Source organism: Chlamydomonas reinhardtii, chromosome 6, assembly GCF_000002595.2.
Source record: "Chlamydomonas reinhardtii strain CC-503 cw92 mt+ chromosome 6, whole genome shotgun sequence".
In the NCBI taxonomy this organism is placed as follows: domain Eukaryota; kingdom Viridiplantae; phylum Chlorophyta; class Chlorophyceae; order Chlamydomonadales; family Chlamydomonadaceae; genus Chlamydomonas; species Chlamydomonas reinhardtii.
This window is the reverse complement of record NC_057009.1, coordinates 5,971,408-5,994,325: the sequence shown is the minus strand read 5'-3', so window position 1 is coordinate 5,994,325 and position 22,918 is coordinate 5,971,408. Positions and strand designations below refer to the sequence as shown.

Below are 22,918 nucleotides of genomic sequence, written 5' to 3'. Positions count from 1 at the left end.
GGCCTGCCATGTGGGGGCCGCCCCGATTTCTTGCCTGTTTTGGTACTGTACGAACGGTTGACGTTGCGCGCTTGCGCTTTCGCGCCCGGCCATAGGGGCCGGCCGTTGTGTTTGGGCCTCCGTGCCTCTTGGCGCCTTGTCACGACCCCAGATTTGTGAAATGAGTGGTGCTTTCGTTTAACACGGCGGTCAGCAGACCTGTCTTGCCTTGTTGTGCGGGGGTGCCGCCACCAAACGATCTACCTCGTGTTGTTGTTGGTTACAAGCAAGGTTACAAGGTGGTGTGCACGAGCATGCGTGCTACCTGTCTTGCCTGGACTTGCGGCGGTGAAGCTGTATGGTGAGGTTTTGGCGGGTCTTGCACCTGGCAAGGCACTGGCTTAGCTTCGGCTCACTGTACGCGGAGTTGCTCGGATCCAGACCGAGAGAGTATGCAGCCAACCTGGAGGTGGTTTCCGGTCGGGGGCAGGAGTCCCCTGGCTAAAGTTCGTCCAGGCAACATTCGGGTTGTCCTCTCTTGTAATCGACGTGCTTGCAAAAACCGCAATCATAAAGACATCAGACGAATCTTGCCGCCGCTTAATGACTCGGTAACTGTCAAGTAGACACACATCTATGGAATTCACAAGTATTTGGCTATGCCCGCCAGAATGTAAGCTTCCGCGTGCCAAGGGCGTGCGAGTCAAGGCCCATCAAGAGGAGCCCGAATGCCCCTGGCCCCAAGCCTGGCCCCGCTGGAGGCGCACCGGCAGGTGTCGTTTGACTCGTTCCCCTCCTGCCCCCGGCGAAGGGCTTGTCGACGCGCAAGTAGGGGGGATTTGTGTTTGCCTGTGTCGATTGAAAATTGCTCACAGCCCGGGGCAGCGGGGGCTCGTCGACTGTGCCTTGTCCGTGCACACGGTATATGCACGTGTTGTCAGAGGGGGGCGCAGCCGCTTGGGCGTAGCGCTGCTGGGGCATCGAGAGAAGCCCGTGCCACACCAAGTGGATCAAAAACATCTGCAGGGCTGGTTCACAGACTACAAATCGTCCCCTCAAAACTTCGACAACGGCTGCAAAGTGGGTTGATGTTCCGAGTCGACAAAAACGGCAGCCGCGAACACACCACCTTGACAAAGAGATAATCGATTACATGTATATGCGTATCGAGCGCCACCAGCGCATGCAAATCGGTGTTTGCGCGTGTGGTGTGAACATCATCGTTACGATGTCAACGCAGTCGCACCCATTACCCCCGGCCGTGTGTGTTAAGATAAATGGGGTCGGATTTTGAGCCCCCTGGGTGAGGAAGGAAGGCCCTGATGTCGCGCGGGCCCAGGTTTCCGCGTGCCAAGGGCCGAACCGTGTAGGCTATGACAGCGCGGAGATGCAGTACCTTCCAATTCCTAACTCCGAGCCCAAGCGACGAGCACAAGCCCAATGCTAATACCGCTCAGTAATGTACATACCTTACCACCGACAGTCCCGCTCACGAAGAAATCGAGTTATCGCGGCACGACTCCTCGCGTCTCAAGGACCGCGACTAGTTCTTGAGCATTGTTCCCAGAGCCGCTCCGAGCCAATCTAGATTACACCTGGTTATAGACCTGTCACTTCGCAAGAAGACATCGAGTCTCTTCCGCAGCTTGAAAACCCGGTGCTGTCATTGCACCTCGCGGGTGTTCGCACAGAGGTCACGCAGCCAGCCGACGTGCTCTTGCGCCTCTGTAATCCACCTAGGTGCGTTTGGGCTGTGCGTCGCGCGGGTTTGTGGCGATAGAATCGTCGTTCGTCAGCGCTGCCGCTGCTGGTCGGGCGTGTCCCAAACGGCGTGTCCGGATTGGCCTTGGCTTTCTTTCATATCTTTCTGATTGCGGTTCCTCGCGCATTGCTTCGAGTAACTCGCGCGTTTAGTCGACTGGGACGACCATCCGACGTCCTCACACGGTTGACCTCGCACGCAGACATCAAGTTGCTCAAGGGCTGACCTGTGAATTGCACAGCCGAACATCTACCTGAGGGCGTCTGCGACACCAGTGCAGCGGGCAGCCGTTGTTCGGCTTTGTCAAGCTTTGGAGTCCGCATTCTGCGCTAGTGGGCGCTGAGCACACTGCCCGCACGCGCAGCATCTAGAATGTCATCCCTTTTATCAGCTGGCACTGGCTCGACTTCCACGCCCGTGAGCCTAGCAAAACTCAGCGCAGCACGATTGGCCAACCGTTTCGTGGAGCTGGGCAAGGTCCCTCGCGACCAGCGGTGCTGCGAGTCGCCAGCGCTAGATGACTCGTATCGCTATGCAAAACGGGCGAGGACAAGTGGATGCGGCCAGCAACTGGAGGTGTTTGACTCGACACGCGGCGAAGCCCAGGCGTCAGGCGCGCCCAGTCACTCGAGAGGCAGCAGCTACGTTTTTGCGGCGCAGCCGGCGAGTGTCTGGTCAGCGTGGGCATCAGCCAGCAACCCTGACAGCAGCTGCGGCATGAGCCCGGAGCGAGGGGGCCGCGCGTGTCATCCGTTTCCGCATACGATGACCGTTTCCTCGGCTGTCAACCTCGCACCGGGGCAGCTGCCTGGCACCAGCCCGGAAGGCCGAAGTGGTGTGGCCCTGTGCGGCGGTTGTGCATCGGTGGGCGGGGCAACCGCGCGAAGCAGCTGGCGCTTTGCTGGCAGCGCCCCCACCTTGTCGACATGTCGTGACGAGGAACCCCTGCCGCCGGCACATCACAGACCGTTGCGCGTGCCAGCGTGCCAGCCCCCGCTCATCAGCCTTCCGGCGGCGTTGCAGCCCTCTTCGCATGGCAGCAGCTGCTGCGCCATGGGAGCAGCTGCCGGTGGCGTCGTGCGGCTGTCAGCGGCACAGCTAGCCGCCCTTACGTGCAGCAGTGAGGCCGCCTTGCGCCGGAGCCTGGAGGCGAGCCATCAGTCGTTTCTGCAACACCAGCAGCAGCATTCCGCCTCTGTTGTAGCGCAGGCATGGTCCCGGCGACCGCTGCTGCTTGGTCCCTCCGCAGGTGCCTCGGCCAGTGACAGCTTTCCCTTCGCCCGTGCCAGCTCCCACAGTAGCAGCGACTTCGGCAGCTGCTGTGTCGCGTCGGGTTGCAACGACAGCTGTGACGTCGCTAGCGCCAGCCGCCGCACTTTTGGCAACACGACCTATGATTGCGGTGGCGGCAGCAGGGGCAGCAGCCCGCTGCCTGTGGCGCCACCGACACCGACCCAGCTACGTGACTTGGCCCCCCGCGAGTGCATTCTGCTCACATGCCGCGGTCTGTGCCTGTCGGCGGACACCACTGGCCGCCTGGCGCTGCACATATGGACTCGGGTAGAACCGCTGGCGCGCCTGTTGCTGTCTGTGCGGCCAGACGCCACCGCCGCCGCTGCCCCGCTGGCTGTCTACGGCTGTCGGGGCGCTGGTGCTGCGGCCGCGGGGCTGCAGGTGTATGCCGTGGCGGCTGTGTGGGTGGCAGCGAAGCTTGAGGAGCGGCGTCAGGAGGTGCCGGGCAGTGGCGCGCTAGCGGTGGCCGCGCGCAGCAGCCCCGCGGCCCTGGCGGCAGCTGAGCTGCGCATTCTGCAGTGGTGCGACTGGGCCCCGTACACTGGGTTTGTGCCTGACGAGTCCCACCTGCTGGTGTGGGCACCCTGATGAATTGGAAGCGTGCCAAGCGGTCTAGCCGGCCAACGTTCCGCCGGCATCTTTGTCAAGGCCATCAAGGCCACTGATGGGGTCTAAGCAGTGAGGATGTCAGAATCAATGCTTTCGGATGGAGTGACGACTTAACATTGGACGGATACCATACTTACTGCATAAAGCACTTGAACCGCGCTTACGCATGTGATGACTGATTGACCCATCGCGCATGAGCGCCTGTTTTGTTCCAGGAACTATGTCTTAATAGATTTCTCAAAAGCCACTACACCAGACGAGAATCACACGCGGCGGCCTTGCACCTGCCCTTCTCCTCGTTGATGTGTCTTGGGCGCGCGTTTGTGTGCGGTTTTTGAATAGTGTGGACGTGACCGGCACCCTGACAGTGCACCTCCTCCCTGACACCTGGCTGTGTAAACCCCAGGTGGCCAGGTCCCAACATCAACCATACTGAAGAAGTATTGAACTGCGATCAGTGAACTTTTGCTCTGTTTTTGCCAATATGGTCAGGCAAAACACGATTTGGGGTTTGTGGAATGCTGAATGCTGTGCATTATGAGTGCTAGTTTCTGAAATGTTACTGAAGATGGATGATCAGGTCGCTGAGGGCCACCCCGCCCAGGTCCAGGTTGTTTTTCCATATCTTCACTCCGGGACCTCAGCCCAAAACATGTGCACGCTATGCAACAGGCTGACGTACATTAGCGGAGTTGCAAGATTGAAAGGTTAGGTAGAGGTAGGCGGTGGCAGGGCCTACAGCACTAGCCCAAGGCATAGAGTACGCTGTTGGCGTCGCAGGGCAGCAGATGGCACGCCCCTGAGGTCTACAGCAGGGCATATGTCTGTAGTACTGCCGCTGTGCGTCAGGACGTGTTCGCTGGCTTGGGAGCTGCGTCAGCAGGTCCCTCGTGTTACCACTTCGTGGTATGCGTGGTGAGGGTGCATTATAATGGTAGGTCATACGGTACATTGGAGTAACGCTGTGAGATGGATGACTGTACTGCATGCGGTCAGTTGTGCATTGATCTGTTGTGTACGGTATCCAAGCAGTTCCCGCGTGGGATCACCAGTGGGATGACACCGTAGCTGTTGAGGTACCGGTGCAAGATTGGTGGGTTGCACATGGTACATGCAGATCCCTCATACGGTGTAGACAAGCCACCAGATGCGGAGAAAAGATCGAACACCTGAAGCGACTTTTGGATGCGGCCAGACGTAGCTGCTGAAGGCTACAATCGTGCGTGGCGTGGGTCATGCAGATTACGGTAGACATACAGCGGGTACAGCGGGAATCCTCTTACATCATAAACTGTGACGCGGTAAACCCCATAAGCATTCCGTCATTAGCGTTCCCCCCTCCCCTGGCGCTCCCCGCTTTCCTTGGAGTAAGGCGGTGGATGCCGTACAGGGGAGGCCTTCCCTGATGCTGTGTGGGCCTCGAACTTCGAAGGAAAGCGTGCAGAGCCAGGGGAGGGGGGAGGCGGACCAGGGGAGGTGACGCAACTTTCTGCTCTTTCTACGCAGGCCACGCAGCTTTCAGTGCCTGTGCCTGTGCCAAATGAAAGGGTGGAGAGCCAGGGGAGGGGGGAGGCGGACGAGGGGAGGTGACGGCCAGGGGATGGTGCAGGCGCAGGCAAGTGGGAAGACAAATAGGAGGCATGCATGAAAAGAAACTAAATGTGCGGCACGCGCAAAGAGCGACAGGTTCGGAGCCTGCAAGGTGTGCCAAGGTCAGACGCAACCTGCCTGCGGGTCCCCTCTCCTCGGCCCGCAGGTCCCCTTCCCCGGGCCCCAACGCCACTTGCTTGGGTCCATGATTGACCTGCATGCTCATAGCAGCCTGTCGCAGGGCGCCGGGCGGCCCCAACAGGCTCTGGCTTGCCACACGGCTGCCCCAGCAAACATGCCGAAGTTCCATCTGGAAACCACCCAACCTTGCAATGCCGACCAATGCGCTGCCTCAAGTATTTTTGCTGAATATTCATTTCACAGGACATCGGAGGTGGTGCGCTTAAGGACTTTCACGCAAGATGTTTTCATGTTTGGTCGTGCATTGCGGTTGGGGAAGCACGTCGCCGCAATGGTAGTGAGGATAACTAGCACAAGTGTCTTATAGCTGACTCTTGGGACAAACTCATGACCGTTTCAGCGTTACGAACTGCTCCGCTCATGTTCCAGTCTTAGAAACTGGCCCTGGGGTAGGAGCCCCACAGTATACTGCATATCCATGAAGGCTTTATTATATAGCACATTGAAAGGCAACGGACGGCATACGGCTTTTCAGGTTTTAACCAACGTGCCGAGACGAGGCTTCTGAGTCTCGTGCCTAGATGGCCATAGACTGGTTTAAGTGGAAGGAATCGTTCCATGTAGCTTTACCATATAGCTGCTGCTTGCAGAGCTGACAGAAAGCAGAAACGCCTACATGCTTCAATGCAACGATAGCGATCCTCACTTTACACGCGACATGACGCAGTAAATGAAGTGCGAACTGTGTCGCGATTATCCTGGAGGCCGCGCGAGCGCCCCAATACTGTTCTAGCCCTCATAGGGCGCCGGCAAATGCAACCACGGACCTATAAAACCTTGACGTATGGTAAACAAACAACCTACCCTTGTTTACCGTCGAAAAACCTTCATAACTTGACGAATGACAACAATTCGCCAGTCGCCGCCCCTGCCCGCGTCAAACGGACCTCTTGTAACAAGAGGTCCGTTTTTTCATGAGCACACCACGGCCGAGACCGACATTGACAGGTTCGTTTGATATGGCGACTGCGGCGACGGAAACTGGCGATGGGCAACGCGTACCGTATGTCTGCAAAGAGGATGCGGACTTCGGGGACGGTTTAGGAGTGTCTGGGGCACCCCGGTTAGAGAGACGCTGCAGATCTCTAGCGGGGCGTCCCAGGTCTACTAGCCACATGGACGGGGGCTGCGGGATGCCTGCGGCCGCAGGATGTACGGCTTCCCGACCCTGCCGAGGTGTGCGTGTCTGTGTCTCGCGCCCGCGGCCCGCACAGCTGGGCCGCACCCCTCGCTGTCCACTGCCGTTGGGCGCGCCCGCGAGACCCTGAAACGAGATATAAATGTGACGAAGGGTCAAGTAAACGGCCTGGCCCGCAGCCCAAGAGCCAACAGACACAGACAGTTTCGTGAGTGGCAGACACAGAAACTCGCGGGGGCAGCAGGCACACGAGAAGCTGCCTAGGCCTCCCTCCCAACCCCAGGCACGCGGGACTCCCGGCAACCCGTCCACGCGCGGGGTGTAGTGTGGTGTCGCCCCGAAAAGCCCCTTGCCATGCCGCGCGCGCACCTTAAGTTGCTGCTGCTGCTGAACACGATCTCATTTGTTCAACGATGCTCACCCCTTGATGGCCCTTCATGTGTGCAGGCGGTCGGATGCCTGTCGGGACATTGATGAGGTGGAGCTTTGCGCCGAAACACTCCTGAGGTCGCATGGGCCCACAGCCGCTGCTCTCCTCGTACACGCAAGCCGTCACGTGCCTGGTCAGCGCCCCACCCCGGTGCTGCCGCTGCGCCACCCTAGCGACGAGCGACTGGCTGCTGTCCTTGAGGTGAGCTGCCCTCGCGTGGCTGCTCCTGACCCATCGTAATGTCCACGCCAGGAGCACCTGCAGTCGCGGCCCAATCAGTCGCCGGCCCGCTTACTTCATGCAACCTGCAGCCCCGCACTTGCCCACCTCAAGCCTGCTCTACGTCGCCCAACACCGCCGCCGCCCCCCGTCTCGCTCTGATTGGGTATGGAGCCGACTTGTATCCCACTATTAACCTTCCCTCACCGCAGGCACTTGAGCACAGGGGCGTTGACGTGGCCGCCGCGGCGGGTAGCCTGCTACGCGCCGCCTGCCTGTTCGGGCACGCGGCAGTGGCGCGCAAGGCCCTTGCAAGCGGTTGCTTCGCATTGCTGAGCGCCGCCGCAACTGCCGCTGTGACTGAGCACCTCGTTGGCGCGGCGGCGGCGGCGGCGGCGAGGCTCGTGGACGGCAGTGAGCCCACCTGCGTGCCGCCATGCCACCAGACCAGCTACGGAGATGGCCGCGCGCAACTTGACGCGAGCGGCCGCGGTCGCAGGTTCCGTAGAAGCTGCGGCGGCCCCTCGGCTCCGCCCGCACCGGCTCAGACGCCTCAAGCGCTTGCGGCAGCGCCGCCGCCGGAGGCGCCAGGATGCACATCATCCCGGTCCTGTGCCTCACGGTCTTGTGCCACCTCTGCCACCTCAGCATCCGCCTGTGGCTGCTGGTGCGCTGCAGGCAATGGGGCACCGAGCATGGCCTGCTCCAGCCCCCCAGGCACAAGCTCCTCCGGCTCGTTAGCAGTCCCCATACAGGACAGCCACGGTGGGTGCCACCCAAGCCCGCCGGGCATGCCCGTAGCGGCAGATTGGCTCGCTGGCAGGTCCGAGGCCGCGCGGCACCACAGCCGCTGCGCGGCCGTGCTCACCCCGCCTGCAAGCAGGGGTGGTGATGATGCAATCGCGGATGACGAGGCACGGGACATCCGGCCGGACATAATGATAGTGAGCAAGGCCGTGGCAAGCAACGCGGAAGCGGGCATCCACTCCCCAGCTCCCGCGTCCAGCCGCAGCCCCAGCCCCAGCCCCAGCCCCAGCCCCAGCCCCAGCCCCAGCCCCAGCCCCAGCCCCAGCCCCAGCCCCAGCCCCAGCCCCAGCCCCAGCCCCAGCCCCAGCCCCAGCCCCAGCCCCAGCCCCAGCCCCAGCCCCAGCCCCAGCCCCAGCCCCAGCCCCAGCCCCAGCCCCAGCCCCAGCCCCAGCCCCAGCCCCAGCCCCAGCCCCAGCCCCAGCCCCAGCCCCAGCCCCAACCCCGGGGAGCTCGCGCTGCGTGCGGCCCGCGAGGAGGCACGCCCGCACCTGGAATACGGCATGTATGCAGCCGTGCGGCACGGTCACGTGCTCGTGGTACGGCAAATCCTGTCGTACATGGCATGGACTGGCATCACGCCGCATGGCAGCTGCAGCCGCTGCCGAATCGACGGCGCGTGCAATGGCGCCCGCCGAGATGCCGGCACCGCCCGCCGACCAGCAGGCGTGGGAGCGCTGGATCGGCTGCTTGAGGTGGCGGCGGCGTCCGGGGACACGGAGCTGGCTGAGCTGCTGATTGACGGCGGCTGGCCAGTGGACGGCGCCGAAGGCGACTTGTCACCGCTGCGTGCAGCCTGCCGCGCCTGCGACGATGCCATGGTCTCGCTACTGCTCCGCCGTGGCGCACGCGTCGCGGTGCCGCCGCGGTTTGCACTGCACATGTGCCCCTGCGGCGACCGCGGCGGCCCTGGCAGGAGCCTGAGTGCCAGCGGCTGTGTGAACCAGTGGTCCGTGCCTGCAGCTGCGGGCGCCGGTCCGGCAGTGAGCACCGAAGGGCCTCCGCTCGCGATGCTGCTGCAGCCGTGTTCACAGCGACGTCAGCAGACGCAGCAGGGTGCGGTGGTTGATGGGGCGGAGCAAGCAGGTGGGGACGGAACGGACCCGGCGGCGGCTGTGTGGCGGAGGAGGCCGCGGCGCTGCCTCAGCGCAAGCCACTTGCCACCGGCGGCACTGCCCGAGCCCACGGGCGCACCGCTGCCAACGTCCGCGCTGCACTTTGTGGACTGTCCCGGCATGGTGCGGCTGCTGCTCACGTGCCGGCCAGAGCTCCGCGCCCAGGTAGGCACGCACAAGATGCACACCTTCGCATCGAACACAGTCGCATTGCATAGCTACTTGGGGAGTTGAATGCAGCCATACCGCAGCTATGCTCTAACGCCAGTGCTTCCTTTCCTTCATGTTGTAGATCCATCTGGACTCTGCGCTGGTCGCGGCCGCGGACCGAGGCAATGCCGATGTGGTCGGGGCGCTGCTTGACGCGGGCGCCTCCGCCGCCATCTTCAGACGCGGCGAGGCCCTGACACGCGCCGTCGTGGTGGGCAGCGCCGCTGTGGTGCGCCTGCTGCTGCGCCGCGGCGGCGCCGCCTGCCATTTGCGTGGCAACCGTGGCGCTGCGCTTCTTCTTCTTGCGCGCATGTGGCGCTGTGACGAGGTGGTGAGTGTGCTGCTGCAGGCGGGCGTGGCATCAGACTATGGAGTATCGGTGGTGGCGGGGGCAGCAGGCCAGGGAGCGGCGGCGTCGAGGGCGCCGCCCACTGCGGCTCCACTGAACCACATGTTCGCAGGAGTTCTCCGTCGCTTTGGCCTGTTGCCATAATTACAGCACACATTATGTAAACCCGGCGGCCATGGTTGGGCCCGGCCCAGAGGAAGACCCACCGCTGTAGCAAGCTCACATGATAGGGAGTTCACACACGGTATGCATGTGCTATAACTGGATATGATCAAGTAATGCGGGGCAGCTACGACTGCGTGCCGCCCAGGTGTTAGGAGGACTGGTGTTGCGGTAGGTTGCCCGCCCGCGGTGTCGTACATACTGACGTGACTTTCCATCTAGGGTGGCAGACGTGTAGTGCCTAGCTAGTGCCACAACAGGAGTGTGCTGTAGAGTCGCCGGAGTGCATTTGCCAACGTTTTTGGTATGAATGCGACACTGCAAGAAGGGACATTCCAACCAACGAAGGTGGTGCGCATCGCACCCACGCCATGCGGGACCATCTCCGGCTGACCAGCCCAGAGAGAAACCGCCCTCCCCGTGGCTGGTGCCGACCTTCGCAACACTGCACGTACGAGTCTCTGCACATAGCGTATGTTGGGTATGGAAATATGAATGGGTAGGTTCTACCCTTCGCGGCGGTGCATGTAGAGGTGCGCCTCATGCAAGTAAGGCCATGGCGACATGAGCGCTGGGCTGATTATTAGTTGCAGATAATAATGTAGCAGTGTGGCACTGCCATTTACACGCTTGCGCGCATTCGTACATCCCCTTATGCACTGTTCTCGTCTTCATTGTGTCTTTCTAACTGCTAGAGGTTTAGCGTAGGCACGTGCCACTCTGGAGTGGACTGCGGTATGCTGCTGCTGACAGGTGGCGAGCGAGGTGGCCTTTGCAAGTTTGCGTTTAATCAAGACATGTGCAGTGGCATATGGTTGCGGGCATGCGGCAACAAGCACCTTTAGTTCTATAAGCAGTTACGGTACGTGCTAAGCACTTGTAGTCGCTTTTGGTGGCCGTCGAGTTGTTAGTTTGGACATAAGTGTGGTGGTACTGATATCATAGAGAGCGATAAGTAATGTCACGGCCTGGATGGGGCAATCAGGCAACGCCGGTCAGTTGCCAGGCCGCTAGATACGAGACTCATTCAACGCGTGGTGCTGTCAAACATTCCTGACGTGGCACAGTGATTGCATTCTGTCACGGCGAAGGTCCGTGAGTACCGTTGGGGCTGTTGGTTACACAGCCGACGTACCGATATCCAGTGTTGTGTCTTATGATCAAACCCGCGTGCACAGGTTCATATCATATGTATGGGTGCACAGTAGCTGCAAACTGGACTGTTGCCTTGATCTGCAACAATGGTCATCGCTCCCCCACCTTTCTCCTCCTCCGCCTTCTCAGCTTCGTCTCGGCGCCGCTTCGGTGCCATGGCTGGTCCGGACGCGTCCACTGGGGGTTGCGCTCGGACCAGGAAGAAAGAGGCGTGAGAGCGAGCCGCTACAGAAATGGACAACGGTGACAGGCTCTTTATGACGGCTCGCCGTCTGCTGTGTCTTTGTAGCACATGTACCACGTACAGAAGTTATACTGCGCAAAGCCATGGCTTGCTTTTCGGGCTTTTCTCTCTTGATCTGCAAAAAGTACGCTTCATCCTTCACAAACCTCAATGCTCCTCTTGGTATCCCATATCAGACTGCCTGGGCCCATTTTTGCTACCCTGAGACCGTAGCTACCTACTCTTTCAAACCGCCACTACCGGTATCGCTTTTGTCGGGAGCCCCGTCACTACTCAGCAAAGTCAGAGCCGTATTGGGCGCGGCTCTGCACGGCCCCATTGCCGCCATCATACTCCACCCCTCCACCCATGAAGACAGGCCCACTCCCAGCGCCACCATTGCCGGCAAAGCTGAAGATGTTGGGCATGGGGGCAGCACCGTAGCCACCACTCCCGTAAGCTGTCGAGGGCGGCGGCATGCCAGCACCGCCCAGGGAACCCATCGCAGTGCCGTGGCTGCTGCTGGCACCGCCACCGGCACTTCCGTACGACAGGTAGCTATTTAGCGGAGGGTCTGGCTGCGCCATGGCTGCTGCCGCCATGGCGCCACCGTAGGCGTGATGCGCCGACTGCATGGCGTGAGACCCGGTGCTGTGCTGCAGCCGCAGCTGCTGCTGCAGGTGCAGAAGGGGCGGGCCGGCCCCGTACTCTGCCGCGGCGGTGGCTGTCGTGATTGCGGGGTCGCCCAGGTGCATGCCCCGCGCCTGCGCCGACAGCTGCTGCACCTGCACCTGCATGGCCGCCGCCTGCTGCTGCATCACAAACGGCGACGGCCGCAGCGCCTGCTGCCCGGGCGCGGCCTGCTGCTGCAGCTGCTGCTGCGGGTTCCACGCCGGGCCCATGAGCGGGCCAGCAGCCAGCGGTGGCACGCCGCTGTCGTGAGATCGGCCAGCCGCCGCTGCCGCCGCCGCCGCAGCAGCAGCAACTGACGCTGCTCCGGCACTGCTCATGTCGGGCTCAGTGGGGCCGCTGATCGCACCGCTGAAGCTCTTTGCAGACAGCAGCTGCCGCGACGGCTGCGGTGGCTGCGAGGCTAAGACCCGCGACGGGTCGAGGGCGCCACCAGCGCCCATTGCAGCTGTACCCGGCCCAGAGCTGTTGCGACTCGGCAGTGGTGCGCCGCGCTGCGGCTGGCTGCCCTGCTGTTGCGGCACAAGCAGCCGCATGGTCGAGTGCATGCGCACAGCGCCCGGCGGCAGGCGCCCGCCTGCAGCGCTAGATGGCGGGACAACAGAGCCACCGCCGGCCTGGCCAGCCCGACCGCCCACGCTGAAGCCTCCCGGCCCTCCACCCGGCACCTGCTGCGAGGGCACGGACACCGACGGCGGCTGCGGTGTTGCAGCGCGCAGCTGCATGGCAGCTCCGGCGAGCGCCGCCTGGGCCACCAGGCCCATCCAAGGGTCGGGCGGCCCGGCAGTCAGAGGTGGCTGCGATAGGCACGATGCCAGCAAGGCAGCGCGGTCCGGCTGCGGCTCTGTGGGGACACAGGGAGCGCGCACAAGCTCAGTGAGCATGTTCCAGGATGGTAGGGAAGACAGACATGTGTCTGCATCTTTCGTGAAAGCCGCCGTAATCTATGTACGTGCATCAACTGCAGGCAAGGCTCACCCGATGCCAGGCGCGCGGCGGTTGTGCCGGCGCCCACCGTCAGCTGCACCGCCGTGTCCCAAGACGACCGCACCAGCTCAGCCCGTGCCGACCAGGCCTGCAGCGGAGGACGCAGAAGGTCGCGATCATCGTCAGCACCAATAACCCAGCGTACGGGCATGCGTACAGGCTCTACCGCGAGAGCCACGCACCTGCAGCTGCTCCAGCGTTGCAGCTGCCGCAGCGGTTGCCGCCGACTGGCCTGTTGAGGCTCCACCCGGGGCGGACACCGCCGCCAGCTCCGCCTTTATGGCCTCCAGCGCCGCAGCCTGCTGCAACGCCGTGGTGGTGTCGCCCAGCCTGTGTGGCGGTGGCACGGAGGACACCCTCGTGCGTTGGTAGAGAGCACGGTGAAGTTGTGCCGATACAGCATACCGTGGCGCAGGAGCACATGCTAATATGCAGCAGGCACAACGCGAACCCAACACAACCGGCAATCTCTATGCTGTCACGCACGCCACAAGAGCAATGACTTACAGGACGCTGCCCGGCGTGAGCGGAGCGCCCGCCGCCAGCTGCACGACCGCCGCGGCCGCCACGTACACGCCGTCTCCCACGTTGGCCGCGTGCACGACCTGCTCCTCGGCCGTGAGGCAGCACAGCTGCGTCTGCAGCACACACCACAGCCGCGCCGGCACGAACAACAGCTGCTGCGGCTGCTGAGCCGGCTGCTGCGGGTAGGCCTGCCGCTGCTGCTGGTGGTGCTGCGGCTGCTGCGCGGCCTGCTGCTGCTGGTGCACGGCCTCGTACATAGCGCGCCACAACCTGCCGCCACAAGCAGTCACAGGTTTGGTGAGGGTGAAGTCACCTCACTCGCCTTGTCCCATCCAAGGGGTCACAAAACCTTCTCCACATTGAAAAACGTGCGGTGGCTTACCCGGGGAGGCCAAACGCCGGAGGTAGCTGCTCTTTCAGCCGCTCCTGAACCAGAGCAGCTGCCGCCACTGCGGGCTGGCTGGCGCCGGCGAGCCCCGGCGGCAGGCCGCCCTGCAGCCCCAGCAGCAGGCCTGCCAGGCCCGTGCCGGTGGGCGGCGGGGCCACGGCCGGGACCGCGAGCGGCGGCAGCAGCGACGAGGCACCGGCAGCTGCGGACTCTGTTGTCGTGCGTTACAAAGGAGCACGTCAGGTTACGAGCCGGATTGACGCAGTAAAAGGTGGCACTAGGCAACGGGCAGGGGGATGCAGGCATCGCGATCACTTGCCTGCGTTCGCCATGGCCTGCAGCGCCGCGTGCGCGCACTGGTCGGCCTGCGTGCACAGCCGTACGACGGGACAGTATTAGCAGCTATGTAAATGAGTTGGAGGTTGTAGTACGGAAAACGTTTTGAGAATCGTATGACTATAACATGGCCAGCAAGAGCATGTATGGGAGGCAGCCACGGCCCCACTACCCGCTTGCGGTTTGCTGCCGCCTGCCGCCCACCTGCAGCGTGGACGCGGCCAACGGCAGCAGGTGCGGCGCGCGACTGGCCGCCAGCTCCGCCAGCACACTGTCCACCAGCGCCACAGCGGCCACCGAGTTGCCGAGGGCCTGGGAGAGGGAGGGGATCGTTGCCGGCGACTCCATCCGGGGACAGCGAGCAGTAAGCGTCAACGCACTGATCAAACGAACCCGCATTCAACCGTGGCAGAAGCTTTTACAAGCATGCCGCGTGATGGGCTGCACACTCAGCAAGTTCAAACTCCGCTGGTCACACCTGCATGGCCCGGTTGGCGGACACCAGCATGTCGGTGTGGCCGCGGTCGCGAAGCCAGCGCTGCTGCAGCTGCAGGAAGCCCACCGCGCCGCCCGCGCCGCGCAGGCCCGGGCCCCGCGGCCCGGCCACCCCACCATCATACAGCTCATGCACGCGCCGCAGCAGGGGAGAGGCGTCCTGCAGGCGGCAACACCAAGCCTCACAGATTGAAATTTGTGTTACCGACCGCTTGGAGACACCAGCGGCAGCCAGGCGCTCACGCACCGTGAGAAGCGATGTGATGTGTGAGCGCATCGACGCCACCAGCCGCCCCACGCCGTCCAGCCCCAGCAGCGAGTACAGAGCCAGCACCTGCGGCCGCCCGAAGGTGCCGCCCACACCTCTGCTACTGCCGTCCCCGCCGGCGGCTGTAGCAGCGGCCAGCGCCAGGTCAGCGCCGTCCAGGCGGTGCACGGGCGGCGAGGCCACAGCCTGGAAGGCGGCCGAGGCGCGACAAAGCTGCTCCCAGTAGTTCTGTGTGCACGCATGACGAGGCGCGCATTGTGTCAGCGGAGACTTGGAGGACAGCCAACCAGCTTGTGGACTTCCGGTCGGCCCTTTCAGGGAAAACGCCGCTACAGCTATGAGAGGCCAGGCACGAGCAAGCAGGTTACGGTAGCATGCGCCGTGGCGCCCTCACCGTTGTGTGCTTGGTGGGCGAGAACTGCACAGCGCGCATGTCATACGCCCACGTGCTGAGCGCACGCAGCACGCCCTCGCTGGTCACGTGCGTCAGCAGAATGTCCTCCACATCCAGGCCCACCCCGTCGCCACCTGCCGCCGCCGCGGCAGCAGCTGCAGCCGCAGCGCTGCAGCCTTGCGCTACGGCGGCGGCTGTGGCGGCGGCCGCCTCAGCGATCGGCGCGCAGGTGGGTGCCGAGGCGGCGGCGGCGGCCAGGGCGCCTAGCCAGGTGTCGGCCCACGGCCGCACGCCGGGCAGCTCGAGGCGAAGCTGCGCGACGGCGCCGCTCAGCACGTCCACCTGTGGGCGACACATGGCCAAGTCAAGCTGACAGCATGGGCGCTTGACAGGTTTGCCGGGGCAATGGCAGCGACATCCGGTGCATGTGCAGAAGTCCTGTGTAGCTAGCTGACCTCCAGTCCCGACATGTGTCAGTGCGCACCTGCTGCTTGACGGCCGCCAGTGCGGTGAGATCGGAGCCCACCGCCAAAGCCGCGGTGCGCGCCGCACACTGCCGGACCAGATCATCCACCGCCACAGCGAGTCGGGCCTGCAGCTCCGGCGCGCCGGCCGACCTGCCAAGCATGTGTGGACAGTTGTCAAAAAAACGTGAAGCCACTTAAGGTGTACAGACGTCCCCGATACGTGCAGCCCCGCGCCTTGTGCGGTGCCTGGACTCACCCGCCGACAGGGGCTACAAGCGCCTGCAGCTGCACCAGAGCGCGGGCGTCCGCGCAACGGGTATCCGCGCACTGATGCTGCTGTGGCTGCAGCTGCAGCAGGTCTTGGAAGGCGGAGGTGTCTGGCACCACGTCTGGGGCGCCGAGCGGCACAGCCACACCCAGCTCCGACCGCAGCGCCTGGGCCTACGACCACGGGTGAAAATAATGCATGCGGAAACGTAATGAACATACGGTGCAATGTGGGCATGCAAAACACAGGGAGTTACTTTGTCAAGCGCCCTCCCAAGCCGCAAGGGAGCGCGCTTACTTTGTAGGTGGCCCAGACTCGGCGCGCCGCTGCATGCACGAACGTGTCCAGGCACCACTTGGCCTGGCGCCGGTACAGCTGCTGCTGGCGCGCCAGCGCGTTCTGGGTGTCAGGGCAGTCGGAGCGCAGCTGCACGCAAAGGGGTAGTAGAGATGTAAGGCCACACAGCAAGCACAAACTGTACACTCCGCCCTGGCTTTGGTATTGCGAAGAGCTCACCTCCTGTGCCTGAGCTGTATCCACAGCATCACCGAACAAGGACATCGCCGTAAGCGCGGCAGCAAGCGGCACCCCGCTGGCGCCGCCGCGCCGCGCGTCTGAGCCATCGTTGCCGCCCATGTCCGCCGCCGTTGCAAGGACGCCGCGGCACACCAGCTCCCATGGCATGCTGCCTCGCGCATCGGAGCTGGATTGGCGCGTGTTCCCAAGGCTGTAGGGGCTGGTGGCGCGCGCAGGGTCAGTAGCAAGCAGCGCGGAGAGGTCGGCTGAGGCAGAGACGTTGGTGCGGAACGCGAGCAGTGGCAGCAGCGGCGGGAGGCTCTGGGCCAGGAAGGTCTGCACCTCGGATGAGAGCGCCAGCAGCGACACCAGGGAGGGGCCTGCGAAGAACGGTACACTTGTTTGCGCATCGCAAATGAATGCAGACGGGGACATTGAATTCAACTGTGACGAATGTGGTTTGCCATCGCCCTGTACATGGCTGGTTATGTGGTCTGGCCTCACCGCTTGCGCTGCTGCCAGCTTTGCCAGCACGTGGGAGCACGCGCCGATGCGCCACCAGCGCCGCCAGCTCTGCCGCCATCTCCTCCAGCGCCAGCTTCAGACGGGGCACGTCCTACACAGGCAGAACATGGCACAATGACATTTCGTAGGAGACGCATTGCATAATCGAACCTTGCGATGCACGCACCTGCTCCTCCAGCGCTGCCAACTGCTGTGCCCCGGCAGTGGACGCGTCGCCGCACGGGCCCGACACCATGCCCGTCTCGGTCGGCGACGCCAGCACGGGCGGTCCAGGCAGGTCCTGGTGAGCACCAGCGACTGCACGCGCGGAGAGCCAAGGTTACGCAGGTGCATGACATATCATGTACTGCAAGTCGCAAAAACATGCGGAAATCTCACACGCCGCGCACCTGAGGCCTGGCGGCCACCGCTGCTGCGGCCCTTGAACGACGTGACCAGCTTCTTGATGCTGGCCTTGGCACCGCCCAGGCTGGTCGAAGCCTTTTGGCTGCTGCCTGCGGCGCCAACAGCCTCAACGGCACCAGGCGGCTCCACACTGCTAGTAACAGCGGACAGCTGCGCAGCAGCGCGGCCGTTGCTGCCCGGCGCATAGCCAGCAGATGTGAGGAGGGCCTGCAGGAAAGCGGGTGTATCTGTCAATCTCAACCTGCGGGTAGGATACTGCCCCCTAGCCCGTCATCCACGCGCTTCTTCCGCCGCAGGTCGCACGTATGTGCCCGCCAAGTCCCATACCCAGTCGTCTCTTCCTCACCTGTAGCTCCATCGCTAGGCGCTGCAGCCGGCTGCAGCTCCGCTCATCACGCTGGCGACTGGCCTGCGCAACCACCTCCAGGAACCGCCCCAGCTGCTGCTGCTGCTGCTGCTGGCCCTTCCCTACAACGCCGCCGCTGCCGTTCGCCTCCTTGTGCTGCCCACCGCCAGGCCCAACGCTGAGCACTGCGAACGCACCGTCGCGGTGCAGGCCCTCACGCAGCGCACGCTCCTGCTGGCCACTGGCAGTGGCGCCCGTCGCCACCTCGTCCAGCACCACACCCACTTCCCCAACTCCCATGCAGTACTGTTGCTGCTGCTCGCCGCCGTACGGAAGCGGTACGCCGCCGTAGCCGTGTATGGCAGGCGGCACAGACATGGGCGACACGTGGCTTGCATTCCCGTGCTCGTTAAGATTAGGCACATGCAGATCACCCAGCGCAGGAGCGTCAAAGCCGTACTGGGCCCTGTCCACCGCCTCGGAGGGGGCGCAGAGGTAATTGCCGGCGTGGGGGAGCTGCTGCTGCTGCTGCGAGTCCTTGCCGGTTCCGTTGTCGCCGCTGCTGCTCGCAGGAGCACGCTTGATCCCAAACAGCTTCTTGATGCTCCGGAAGCGCGAGCTGCCCTTCTTGTTCGCCCCGCTCGCGTTGCCGCCCGGCTGGGCGGCCGCCCCCTCGCCCGTGCCGAGTGCTTGCGTATCGGGCGCGTAAGCGCCCAGCAGCCCAGCACCGCCGTACATGTGCAGGTCGCCGTCCTCCTGATGCAGGGGGAGTGCAGGCGCAGGCGCGTGTGTGGCAGCGCCGCCACCACTCTTGCCTGCAACCCAAATCGCCACCGTACCCTGCGGCGGTGGGCTCCTCCCACGCTGCTGCTGGGGCGGGTTGGTGGCCCCGGCGGCGACCAGACGGCCGCCCTCGCTCGGGTACACGAACAGCGGGTTGGTAAGGCAGGCGCCGCCGCCGCTTCCGCCTGCACTAGAGCCGGGAGCATCACCGTGCCCAGACCATGCTGCCGCCTGCGCGGCAGTCAAGTGGTCATCCAAAGCTGGCGCGGCGAAGCCGCCGTGACCGCCGCCTTCCTGCAGCCAGAACGATGCAGCTGGAGCAGCACCGAGCGGCGGCTGCGGCGCGCCCAGCTGCTGTGGGCACAAGCCGGTATGGCCGTAGCCATAGCCGGGCATGCCTGCCTGGTACCGGGCAAAGTTGTCGCTGTCCAAGGACGCATGCACCTGGTTGCCAGGCTGCACACCCACCAGCTCCATCGGGTCCTGCTCGCTGGCGCTGCTGACGGTGCACTCCACGTCCTCCCCGCGCCCGGCCTCCTCGGTGCCCGTCGCGTCCGTGGTGCCGCCGGGCGTGTTATGCTGCTGCTGCTGCTGCTGCGGGGACTGCCGCGGCAGCGGCGGCAGGCCGCGGTTTGTGCTGGGACTTCCAGCGCTCACGTGTGCCAGGCCGCCTGGGCTCGCGCCTGGGCGCGGCGGGCGCTGGCGGCTCCCGCTGTCCGGAACAGGCGTGCCTGCACCTGAGCGCGGCGTGTGGCCTTCCATCACCGTAGCCAGTGGCGCATCCAAATCTAGCGGTGGAGCGCCCAGCATCGCCATCGCACAGGGTTCGCCACCTGGCGCAGGCCCCGCGCCCTTCTGTGGGGTGTTGCCAGTCCCGGAGGCAAACCAGTCTCGCAAGCGCGTGTAAGGGTCGGGCTGGAAGTCGTTCACGCGGCTGGGGGTCCAGTCAGCGGGGATGCCCTGGGGCGGAGGGCCCAGCGGCGTGCCGGGCGTGTCAGCGTCATCCGCCTCCGGCTCGCCCTCAGCCGTAGCGCCAGGAGGTGTGAGGGAGCGGATATCCACGACGGCCTCTGAAGACTCATTGTGGCGGTGGGAGGTTGCCTTGGCTTTCCAAAGCCGGCCCAACCCACGCGCAAGCGCTGCACTGCTGCCGCCAGCGCCGCCAACAGGGGGCTCGGCCAATGTAGCGAAAATGCTGTCGGGTGCCACACCACCGCTCGGCGTGGGGACCATGGCCAGCCCGTCATCACGAGCGCGTGAAGGTGACGGCGGCGGAAGCCCGAAGGCCGTCGCTGCTGTGCCAGCACTGTCAAGCGCAGGCGGCATGGCTAGCGCCCCCTGGGCGACAGGCACCAGCACGCCGCTCAGCAGCTGCCCGAGCTGCGCCGCGCAGTGCGCCGCCAGCAGCGGCTCCATCCAGGGCAGCGACTCCTGCAGCAGGCCCGTCAGGCCCTTGATGTAGGCCACCATGCGCACCACGTCAGTCGCGTCCGTGCCTGTGAGTGCGCACCTGTCAAGGTGAGAGGGCACATGCATGTCAGAAAGGCTGGTGGCAGCGCAGCTCCCAGGAGGCCAGGTGACCGACAAAGGAGGCACGCAAGCAGGCCTGTAACAGTAATCTTTCCATCCAGTTGTGCCCTATAAAACCCCTGACGGACCTGCTGGTGCTGGGCAACGCGGTTGCTGCCCCTCGGCCGCTGCCCTCTGCCGCCTCCTCCGCCTCCCGCATCCGGCGCTGCTGCTGCTGCCAAGTCCGCAGCGCGTCCAGTTGCAGCACCGCCGTCTGCCAGTCCTGCAGCAGGCGCAGCGCGCGGCCAGCCACGCCGGCCGCCGAGCGGCCCAGCGCCGTCTGAGCCGGCTGCGGCAGGGCCAGCAGCGCAGCATACGTCGCCGCGCCAATGCCGCCTTCGGCTTCCGCGTGCTTGCACGATGTGTCGTCGCTGCTTCTCGGCACCACATTTAGCGGTGCAGCCGCTGTTGCAGCAGCGCCAGCTGCCTCCACCTGCAGCTTGAGCGCTAGCAGCTGCTCAACCATCAAACCGTAGTCGTGCGCGGCGTACACGGAGACCAGCGACATGCCGTACCTGCGGCAGCACCCAGGAGTTTCGGCACTTTAGCATGTTACATGCCACCGCATACCGATATGGATTAGCATTCCCAGTTACGAATGTGCCGGCGACAGAGGGGAATTCCATGGGTACGTCGCTTACCGCTCCTCTAGGGCGGCCGCATCAGGCAGCAGCAGCGCTCCCGACGCCGCTTCCCAGGGCGCTCCGCCGCCCACCAGCTGCGGCAGGCCCTGCAGCGGCCGCAGCAGGTCGACAGGCACGTCGCCGAAGCCAGGCACCACCGGAGCGGCCCGCAATGCCGCGGCACAGGCCTTCAGGAGCTTCTGTGCAGCCTGTGCTGCCGCCTTCGAACCTGAGGGCGTGACACCGGTGCCAGAGTTACCGCCGTTCACGCTCGAGGTGGCGTCCTCAGCGTTTGCGGGTACCATCAGTGCTTGGTGTGCCTGCGTTCATACGGCAGAATGTGCGTCACTTTGCAGGTGCAGCTCTCACTACGACTGCAGGGCAAAATCCTCCTCATCCCCTTATTTTCCCCCACGGGTTTGTATGTTAAATCAAGTTCAACCTGCCGCACCTGCTCGGCACTGTCAGCACAGCAGTACAAGTAAACCATGAGTGAGAGCGCAATGCGATTGCTGTAGCGCACTGACGCGCTGCCCTCGCCACTCGATATACAGTTGCGGCCGTCACAGCCCGCCGTCTGGCGACCGCTGCCTAGACCCAGCTTGGTTATCAGCGACATCCGTGGCTTGTCCTTGCCGCCAGCCATGCCGCTGCCACCTCCCTCAACGGCCTCCAGCTGGAGAGGCAGCAGCTGCAACAGCGCCTGCTTTGCGTCCGAGGCAGTAGCCGCGTCCTCCAGCAGCAGATCGCGCAGCAGGAGGATGCAGGCGGCGGGCATGCCCACAAAGTCCTACGCCAGCGAGAGAGCCAGGAATGAGGCGGCTCAGGGCTATGGCCCGTATTGAACATAGACAGCGATTGGGAAGGCGTGCTCTTGCACCCAATGCAGACAGCACCGCGCAAGCACGTATGGATGGGCACCCAGCTGCGTACCTGCACCGCCGCGCGAAGCTGCTGCTGTTGCTCATCTCCATCACCACCGCCTGACGCCACCAGGATGTCACGCAGCGCCGCCTTGGAGTCCTTGACGCAGTCCAGCACATGCAGCGACGCTAGAACGCTGGCCAGCAGCCTACGGGCGGGGGTACCACGTAAGCTTATACGCGGTCCATCCCACGGCCATTTATATGCGGTGCCCCCCACGGCCGGGCCCAAAAGAGAGTAAATATGCATGGAAGACCCATTATGCCGAGTTAATTGCAGAGCGTGTCGTAAAGTATGGGCTGGCAGGTCAACAGGGAAAGGCCTTACCCGCCGTGGCTCCCTTCCGTGTGGTGGCGTAACAGCTGTGCCCGCCAGAGCTCGCAGCTGCTAGCGGCGCAGCTGAGCACGTCACATGCCAAGCTGTATGCCGTAGCTGCAGTATCGCTGCAGCAAGGATGGGCGTAGAGCTGCTCAAGGAGCTGACGGAGGCGCAGGACAGACGCCTCGAGAGGGTGCACTGTGACCCTCAAAGTACAGTCCGCAGGATCATTTTCTACACGCAATCCGTTTATGTCTAGATCTTGTCCAGCGGCCATGGCGAAATTGTCGTCGCAGTGAGCGAAACGTCGCCGGCGTATGGAAGCGCCTCGGCTACAAACAGCACGTCACTCTAAGTATGAAAAGTTGCAAATTATTAATTAGCATGCTTCTCCACTCTCAGTCCGCGCATGTTTGCAAGCTGTCGCGGCCTGTTGACTGAGTCCACAAGTGCTCGTGATGTCTACTAGATGCTAGCTTTTGTATGCCCTGATCCCAAACACGCAGTGTTCTTTGGTACTGCGGTACATGCAACGGCGTAGCGTGGCGAAATGCATTTGGCGGCATGGGAAAATGCCGAAAGCCAGTGTACCGTAGCCCAATTCATGCTTAGTGTTTTTTAGTATGCGCCTTATCATCAACTGATGCCGCTCAGGTCGGCTCAGGTTCGCCTCTGTCCTTTCCTTGGCTCGGTCCACCCAGTCACTCCCTGCTGAACGCCCCGCCCCCACCCCCCCACCCCCCCACGCCTTTGCGTGCAATGGAACAGGGTAAGGGTAAGGCTTGCATAATCCCGTAGTGTGCAGCGTATGCCCAGACCCCAGCATTCAACAAAGAAGTGCGACGTCAAGG

General features: G+C 63.5%; 3 protein-coding genes across 3 annotated transcripts; 2 read left to right on the top strand and 1 right to left on the bottom strand.

The window, feature by feature from the left end:
* Positions 1-1,395: 1,395 nt before the first annotated feature.
* On the top strand, positions 1,396-4,962 carry CHLRE_06g289050v5 (uncharacterized protein). Its single transcript, XM_043063391.1, has 2 exons — positions 1,396-1,719; positions 1,944-4,962. Exon 2 carries the CDS (start codon positions 2,114-2,116, stop codon positions 3,620-3,622), a length of 1,509 nt encoding a protein of 502 aa, XP_042924097.1. The 5' UTR covers positions 1,396-1,719; positions 1,944-2,113; the 3' UTR covers positions 3,623-4,962.
* Positions 4,963-5,635: 673 nt separating this feature from the next.
* CHLRE_06g289033v5 (uncharacterized protein) lies at positions 5,636-11,221 on the top strand. Its single transcript, XM_043063390.1, has 4 exons — positions 5,636-6,382; positions 7,020-7,203; positions 7,434-9,305; positions 9,433-11,221. Exons 1-4 carry the CDS (start codon positions 6,276-6,278, stop codon positions 9,841-9,843), a joined length of 2,574 nt encoding a protein of 857 aa, XP_042924096.1. The 5' UTR covers positions 5,636-6,275; the 3' UTR covers positions 9,844-11,221.
* A 2-nt stretch (positions 11,222-11,223) lies between these two features.
* Positions 11,224-22,555, bottom strand: CHLRE_06g289000v5 (uncharacterized protein). The gene is made up of 23 exons (XM_043063389.1): positions 22,076-22,555; positions 21,758-21,896; positions 21,276-21,614; positions 20,843-21,144; positions 20,291-20,716; positions 17,850-20,142; positions 17,488-17,710; positions 17,265-17,395; positions 17,078-17,189; positions 16,574-16,953; positions 16,355-16,483; positions 16,046-16,230; positions 15,807-15,939; positions 15,323-15,664; positions 14,908-15,156; positions 14,644-14,820; positions 14,370-14,477; positions 14,149-14,194; positions 13,824-14,040; positions 13,424-13,711; positions 13,099-13,246; positions 12,908-13,004; positions 11,224-12,773 (listed from the first exon to the last, which is right to left on the bottom strand). Exons 1-23 carry the CDS (start codon positions 22,342-22,344, stop codon positions 11,530-11,532), a joined length of 7,977 nt encoding a protein of 2,658 aa, XP_042924095.1. The 5' UTR covers positions 22,345-22,555; the 3' UTR covers positions 11,224-11,529.
* Positions 22,556-22,918: the final 363 nt, after the last annotated feature.